The sequence below is a fragment of the Motacilla alba genome, chromosome 9, assembly GCF_015832195.1.
Source record: "Motacilla alba alba isolate MOTALB_02 chromosome 9, Motacilla_alba_V1.0_pri, whole genome shotgun sequence".
In the NCBI taxonomy this organism is placed as follows: domain Eukaryota; kingdom Metazoa; phylum Chordata; class Aves; order Passeriformes; family Motacillidae; genus Motacilla; species Motacilla alba.
Window position 1 is genome coordinate 17,270,522 of NC_052024.1, and position 8,486 is coordinate 17,279,007.

The window sequence follows — 8,486 nt, forward strand, 5'->3', positions numbered from 1 at the left end:
AAGTCAGGAAAACAACTGATCATCCACACAACAGAACAAATGCCAAAAAAACCCTGCTTCAAGTAATGGAGAAGAAACAAATCATGCTCAGACCAATTTTTTAATGTGAGAGAGAGAAAAAGTCTTTCTTTTCCCCATGAATCTCTTCAATTTGCAAATCCTAGCAACCATAACACATCTCATGCTACACAACTGAAGCAAATAATCCAATCTTTTTAGTCTCTTCCCATTCTCCTTCTTTATCACGTAATCTGGCCAACTGAACCATTGCTATTTATAGTGTTTCCTGTATTCACAGATTCTAGGAGAGAGAGGAATGACTCAAGACTGCTTCTTTTCCCAAAACTTTTAGCCTCTCTCACAATATCATGTAAGCTGAGGAGAAATACTTATTACCTAAAGTAAAAAAACCCCAACTTCTAACTATGCCAAACTCCTTCTATTTATCTCAAATCTGCAGCTAGTTCCTCGACTCTAAAAATGACAACAGAGGTTCAGACGTGAAAGCCAAAAGGGACCTTTACTGTTCTGATCACTGCCCTAGCATGGATGGTAGAAACCTGCTCTGAAGCCCCTGCAGGAAAACCATTTCTATTGACTGAGCCAGACTATCTGGCTAGAATCCATCTAGCCAAAGTCATCTCACCTTAATTTAAAGATTGTAAATGCTGGACACATCATAGATGCTTTATTCTGCTACATAGATTATTTTTTTATCCCGTTACTCTTTTGTAAATATGTACACTGTGAATGTAAATATAAGATTGGATCCAGCATTCCTAAGCATTTAAGCAGCTAATTTTCCTTTTTATCCTCCTTAAAAGACTTTGTGCTCTTTAGGATCTTCTGCCAAATCCTCAAATCTGTACAACATATTCCAGAAACATTCCTACAAGATGCCTGCTTTGCAAAATAAAACTCCAAGAACTATTGGACATATTCAGATTATTCAGAGAAAGAAAGAGCTGATGCAAAGGATTTAGGAACTATGCCTCATTTCCTATTCCAAATAAGTTCAGTAGCAAAAGTTGCTATTCAATTACATTTGCTGTTGAATGTGATCCTTAGAACTACTTAAAATTCCATTTTCTAAATTATCATGCTACTGATCTCACAATTTAGATTGGTGTCTGGTGAGATTTGGGCCCCAACAGAATGTGTCCTGTTTACAAGAAAGCTTAATTAGCACAAGCATCTCTACACATTTAACAGAAGGGATCATATTCCTCTTACATGGACAATATTTGGTTGGTAGAAGTGTCTAAAAATTGTGTTACATTTTTGCTGACGCTTTCTTCTTAAGCTGCTTTAGCAGGCTTCGCAATATCCTACCTGATAAAATTTACTTTGGCCAAAATTAATCAGTCAGCTTGATGTCCTAACATTTACTTTTCTCTTTTGTTGTTTGCAATGCTTCTTGGAAGTGGGACAAATATCAGGCGTGTGCTCATGTAAATCTGAGGTATGTACTATATAAATGAGGCCCCAGCTCTCGCTGCCTAGCTGCCATCTGAGCTGTATTCTTAGATCTTTATTTCTGAAAGGGATCGGTTTTCCTCAGGTGCCATGAAGGCACTCGTAGCTTTAATACTGCTTGTTCAGCTTCCAATTCACAAAGCTGTACCAGCAGCTCCCCCTGCTCCCTTGGGCTGTGATGACCCAGAATCTGAAGCAGCAGCTGAAGTTGCTGTGAATTATATTAATGGCCACAGTCATCATGGATACAAGTTTGCCTTAAACAGAATCGAGGATATCCGTGTGGTACCCCAGGTAAGTGAGGAGCTTGCAGGCAGAACACTGTTCACCTGGGGATGCTTGGAAAGCACCGAGGGCCTGCAAGGGCTGTATCCTCACATGGGGAAATCAGCATGGCTCTGTTGATTTAAATGGGGCAAGGACACCTGGTAGCAGTGGAGAATCCAGGTCACTGGAATGTATCTCTCAAAGAGCAGAACAGAGGGGGAGAGAGAAATGTTCAGACGTTTTTGTACAGTGCTAGAAAGGGCTCGGGTTACAAATTCAGCACGTTTGCTGGGGCAGATCATTCCAGGCACTGATTCGTAAACCTGGAGAAAAACAGAGGATAATCTTTGAGATGCAGGTAATTAGTTATTGTCTAAACACATACCTATCAGAACTCCATGCTACTTGTGATGTTGTAGTGGGCACTAATTTTACCTAATGTCCCATTGAGCTGCCATGGAGTCTAAATGGAAATAACCATGGCTTGATTTCCCTAAGATCTATTGCCATCAATGAAGGCATCTAGAAAGGCCATAGAAAAGGTCACAAATACAATGGATGTGCCAATTCAGAACCTTTGATTCTCTTAAGACATGGGAAATAGTCAAACAATGACATGAGTGAAACTCCATGGCTGTTTTCTACTTGTTATGAAAGAGAAGATACCAAAATATATGTTTAGAAAAGACTACAACAGACATAAATGAGATTAGAAGTGTGTCCAGAGTTACCCATACAAAAACACTGGGGACACTGCTTTGCTCATATCAATGCTTTTACACTAAAATGACTTAATTGGTTTAAATGGAATCAATCATGACTCAATCAGAATCAATCTTGGACCTAGGGAACCCAAGGAACTGTGCCCTGTATTACAGATGCAAAGGAACTGGTGCAATTCAGTGTAATTCAAACGGACTGAGCAAGACAGGTCAATGTCCACTGGTGTTTGTTTGGTATCTGGTTATAGAAACATGAAGTTATTTCATCAAAAAGAAAGCTGTTGATTTTTTAAAACTACCCAACAAAATAAGATTAACTTAAGAGAACTGCCTCACTACATACAAGCTTGACTTTGCCAAATTTATGAGTCTGTTCCTTATTAGCTGGAATAAACTCAGTGTGATTATCTTGACTTACTCCAGATTTGGAGTCCTGTTTTTATAAAGTCAAATGTAAGGACCTTTTCATTTACTCTGGTGTATACCTGGAGCTACCCATGATAGTTGGCAACAGAGGAAGTGCAGCCCCAGGGAAGAAATCTGGTGATGTTTTGTGAAGAAATTACATCAATTCCAACGGTTCATGGTTTTTTTTCCTTTCAGGGGCCAAATAATGACATCATATTTCTTGAACTTGACTTACTGGAGACCAAGTGCCCTATTCTCAGCCCTACGCCTCTTGCAAATTGCACAGTGAGGAGCTTTGCAGAACATGTGAGTACCTGAACATTACCAGCTGGGTCCAAAGGTGCATGTTTAATATGTTGATGCCAGAGGCCAGGCTATCACCAGATTCCCAAGCAAATGTCATATCCCTGTAAGAGCCTATAACCACCCAACCACTTGTAACCTCCTTGCTGACTTCACTGCCTTCATGTCACCAAGGATTTCACTCCTGGATTTCTTTCATGTCCTGTTATCTGAAGAGGACAGATCTCTGCCAACATAACATCCCACACACAATCCATGAATGCCATGGGGCCTTCTTTAGGGGCTCCAGACTCAGTCTGCTCAGCCCAGATGTCACTGCCTCATTGCAAACCACAGACAGGGCAGGCTGTCAATGTGTGCAAAAATACCCTTCCCTTGGCTACACGTGGGCTGTTACCTGGTGCAGTTCCACCAAGCCTTCTCTTCCTAGTTCCAACTGCAGATGATCTATTCCCTTCAGATAGGGCTCTGCCTTTGAAGTAATGCTCAGCTGGAATTTACTGGCCTCAGATATTTTGTTCTTATGCAAGTGTGATCCAGCTGTGAGACACTTTCCTGACCAAAGCAGTGGAAATGTTGTCTGAGCCTGCTGTTTCTAGAATGGGGCCCAATTCACAGAGCTCACTAAATATGAATCATGATCTACCCCTGTATTCATCAGAGCTCAGATCCTATTTTCCATCAGGGGGGAGGTAACTCTAACTGTTCCCTCTTCCCAGTGACTCCAGCTTTGCCTTTGACATCTCCTCCCTGCTGGATCATGTTGCTCACACAAGGCAGCACACTCTGCTGTTACCATGGCCACTGACCAGCTGAGATTAGTGAGAACGTTATCAAAGAGCTCTGTGGAAGGTCTTAATTCATAAGTATTCATATTCTTTGCTCTGTATGAGAGATAAACCTGTACTAAATGTCCACAATCTTGCTACACTGGTACTTTTGATACTTTTGAGATCCAGATTTGGATCCAGATTTTGTAGCTCTGATCTGCCTTTTACAAAATCACAGACCTCAGGACATGCCTAGCAGTGCCTTTGCCATCAGACTGATGTTGCCAGGAATGGCCAGCCAGGATCTGTTCTTTTGAATTTAGTGGCCCTTTATCAGAAAATACAACAATGTAACCCTTTGATTTTTGTCTCTCTCTAGGCAGTTGAGGGTGACTGTGATGTTAAAATGCAGAAGGTGGATGGGACATTATCTGTACTCGCTAGCAAATGCCACTCACATGCAGGTAAAGGCTTTGTTCTGCAGGTTTGAATCTAGAGGCTGGAGTATTTTTATAGCAGTGGTTACAGTTCAGTGGCTTTTCTGATTCTAAACTCCTGGGTATAAATATGGCATAAAGGACAACAGTTAATGGGTTTTCTAAATCCAGCCCCTTTTTCTGGCTTCATTCCCTTACAAACCACTGTTTCTCTTTGCTCCTCTTTGCTGTGACAACTAAGATGCTGTAAGACTAACTGGGGAGCAAGTCCCAGATTTGAGTCTTTTCAGTCAGCAGTTTAACCTTAAGAATTTTATTCCTTGCTGGTCTGAGTTTACTTGCACTTGCTGGTCATCAGAGTCCCATTGGCAGATGCAGCTTCTTTACTAAATCCAGCATTTTCAGTACTGCCATGGGAAAGCAGAATGTCTTTTCTGCCTGCTCAGTGTGAGATCTTTGCTCTGTACGAGATGTCTTCAGTACTACTGTCAAAACTGATGACTGAAATAACAAACACAAACACAACTCCAGTGAGGTAAAACACCTTCATTTTTTCTGCCATTCCTTGTGTGAGCTGAAGCACCTTTTCACTGGTGTCATAGAGAGGTTTCCAGAAAGAAAATTTTCTAAAAACTGACTAAGAACACATAAAATGTGCTACTGAAGTCCACAGAAAGATCTGAATGGCCAAGTCGTGTGACACACTGCCATCTATAGCCTGCACTGGAAAAATTCCTGCCACTTCAATTTGGGACAGGCTTTGTGTTACTGAATAGGCCTATGATGCCTTTCTAAACAATTCACAATCTGATCAAAACACGATCTATTCCTCCTGCAGACTCCAGGGAAGACATTCTCAAAGTCTGCCCTGACTGTCCACTGCTGGCAAGTCTGAACAACACAGAGGTGTTAGAAACGGTGTCAGCTGCACTCAACGACTACAACAGCAAAACCACTGATTCTTACCTCAGACTCCTCGAGATTGGGAGAGCCAAAATACAGGTAATTTCTACAACTATGTCTAGCCTTTCATGTAAACATAATATTTCATTTACAGTAATTGTGCACTGCTACCTAGTTATGTTTGCAAACAGACACAATTTGCTTGCTCTAATTCGCCCTCCTGATTTGCTTTTAATTTCCTATTATGTGTCATTTTAGCCACAGGATTCCCTTTTACTCCAGTGGGAGATGAAGCCACAATATTTGCCTTTTATCTTTTCTCAGCAGCTCTGCAGTTTCTGAGTGCAGAGTCAGTCAAACATTTTTCCTGTTTTATCAGTATCACCCAGGGCACGTTGTTGTTACTGAGTTTGCTGTGGGTGCCACAAACTGCTCTGCAGAAGAAGCCAAAGCCAACGTGGGGGCTTGTCAGCTGCTGCCCGAGGATCAGTCTGTGAGTATGGCAGCACATCAGCCCCAGCCTCCCAGCTCTGAGGTGGAAAAGCAGCATCATGCTGGGATGTGCTTGCACTGGAGCAGGAATAGACCCCTGTGGGGATCAAAGTGCAAGAGATATGTACCATCATGATATGTTTTTCAACATATCATTCTTAAAGCTATATCACACCTCTCTCTTTTCTCTGAGGCATCTGGACTGAATTCTCATGGATTTGAATACATTTGAAAAAGGCTTGAGCACCAGGGACAGAATATGTTTAATGAATAGACTGTATAATATTGTTTATTCTTAAAACAAGCACCTGAGAAAATCAGGTCTTTGTACTGGACAGTGCACAGTCACATTAAAAAAAAAACCAAAAAAAAAAAACCAAAAAAGCAGACTGTTTCCCCCTCCTACAATTCCAGTGCACTCAGTTCTGATATATGCTCTATATGCTCTTGAGAATTATATTGTATACTTTACCATGTTAAAATTCTTCTGTTTCTGAGGAAACTGAGTCCTAAGCAGTTTTAGGGGGTGGGAACTCTTTACCTAGATTCTTATATATTCTTTCCCTCCCTCATATCCAGACATACAAAGGATCTTACTATAGAAGAACACAGGAGTTTCCCTTATTAGCTGCTTATGCATTTAAATAGCTTTTTTTTTGAGCCCAGCAGGCTAAAAAGCAAGCACTTTACTGCTCAGATAAAACATAAGCACAAGTTGCCATTTCTAAATGTGCTGAAATTAAAAGTTCTAATGCAGCCTCCCTCTATTTTCTAACTATTTTCTCTTGACTATGTTCTGCTTTGCCAGAATTTTGGTTTCTGCACAGCAGTGATGGTAAAAAGTCCCTCACAAGACCTTCAGGTGGACTGCCAGTTGTATGGACATCAGGTACCAGCTCCAGATATTCCCTTGCTTTCCTGGGTATTCTAGCCTACTGGTACTGTTACAAGGCATCATCTTGAGTTTACTTCTTTCACTATAGACTGCATTAGCCACCTGTGATAACTTAACTTTGTATCCTAAAAGCCAAGGTAAGGTTGCTCCTGATTATCCTATGGATTTCTGTGCTGGGAATTAAGTCATGTCTGCCATCCATGCCTGACACAATTTGCCCTCTTGACCATCTGGGAGATTCACATGCCTGTCAGGGCAAAGGGAACCAAACTCTGCTCAGCTAAAGGGATGGGGCAGATAAATGTAAAACAGAAATCAGCATTGTGAGGCTGGAGGCTTTCAGTCCTCAGACATGACTGAATTCAGGGACCTTGTCCTGCACTGCTGTAGCAAGGGGAGGGAAACGTGCACTTGACCTGAGTACTCTCCAGGTATTTTAGCCCACATTTGGTCTCAGGAGGTCTAGGTGGTGGTTGAATGCTTCCTGTGGACAATAGCTCTTGGTAGCTCAACAGTAATTAGCTGTCTAAGAGGTATATGAAAGAGAAAATGAGACAGCTGGTCTTGAATGTTTCACCAGCTGTGCAGGTGGCCCTGAAAGATCATATAGCATGGAATTTGCTCCTGATGATTCACTGGATATAAAAAATGTGTTCCTGGGTTCCAGTGCATGTGTTCCAATGCAAATCAGACTTCTGTGATAGTCAGGAACATTTGAACCTGGGTTGCAGGCCTACAGCTATTTAGGAGCAGGGTACCTAGTAAGGTATAAATTTCCTGTACGTCACAAGCCCCAAATCACTGAAAACCAACATGACCTGTTTTTCTTTTCCAGCCAGGAGTTACCTATGCTCATCCAGGTCAAGACACATCAGCAGGACTGGCACCCAGTGCCGTGGGTGTCACAAACCATAATCTTGGGCTTTTCCACAATAACCCTGTTGCATCTGAATCCAGCTCTTCGGAAATTTTGCGTTCCATGCTCGCAGCAAAATCAGTAGCAAAGAGAGCAGTTGCAGAGGCTGCTCAGCATGACAAAGTACCTCGCCCCGTTGGCTTTGTGCCTCCTCCTCCTCCCTGCCCTGGGAAGATTCGCTATTTCGATATCTAGGCTGTGTTTCAGACATGCGAGGCAGCCAAACTGAGGGATCAGTGCAACAGCAACACACAGACCACAACATCGACTACCAATAGGTGAGAACACTTGAGTCTGAGCCTGAATGAGTTTTACTCTCCAGAGGGCAGAGCCATGGTCAGGGTCTTGCAAAGGCCTGCTCAAAATATAGATTGTTATAACATGCAGCAGTAGTTTACTTTACATACAGGGATTCTCTGGTTAAAATACAGAAAATATTGTTTCAGTGAAACTGTTGTAAGAGCTATACAACAGTTGTAGCTTTGTGATAGAAACACCACCGGAAAGGTTAGTTCACAATAAAATGTTCAAAGCTTTGCTACCTTCTATCTGGATATATTTTCATTTAGTTGTCAAGGATCTCCTTCACAGCATTATGAGTCATATTCTGGGCTTGATTTCAAAAACACTAAGCTCCTGCACTTCTCATCAGCTTCACTGGGATGTGTGGGTGCTGAGCACTGCGGAAAATCAGGTCAGTCCTCCCTTTTGATCACACACCAATAGCACTAAAGAAGTGGCAGGAAAAAAATACTTTTCCCTTCCACCTATAATGTGTCCTACCGTATACCTACTTTTGATATCCACCAGAACTACCTCAAAACTTTTGGACATGGCACAAGAGCATCCATATCTATGAAAAGAACAGAGAGTCAGGACATACTCATTGCTGGCAGG

General features: G+C 41.9%; 1 protein-coding gene across 1 annotated transcript; it reads left to right on the top strand.

Annotated features, from left to right (window-relative positions):
* The first annotated feature begins 1,487 nt into the window (after nucleotides 1-1,487).
* On the top strand, nucleotides 1,488-8,135 carry AHSG (alpha 2-HS glycoprotein). Its single transcript, XM_038145304.1, has 7 exons — nucleotides 1,488-1,770; nucleotides 3,069-3,179; nucleotides 4,326-4,410; nucleotides 5,222-5,385; nucleotides 5,666-5,779; nucleotides 6,587-6,667; nucleotides 7,509-8,135. The coding sequence occupies exons 1-7, from the start codon at nucleotides 1,567-1,569 to the stop codon at nucleotides 7,782-7,784; spliced, it is 1,035 nt and encodes a 344-aa protein (XP_038001232.1). The 5' UTR covers nucleotides 1,488-1,566; the 3' UTR covers nucleotides 7,785-8,135.
* The last annotated feature ends 351 nt before the right edge of the window (nucleotides 8,136-8,486 follow it).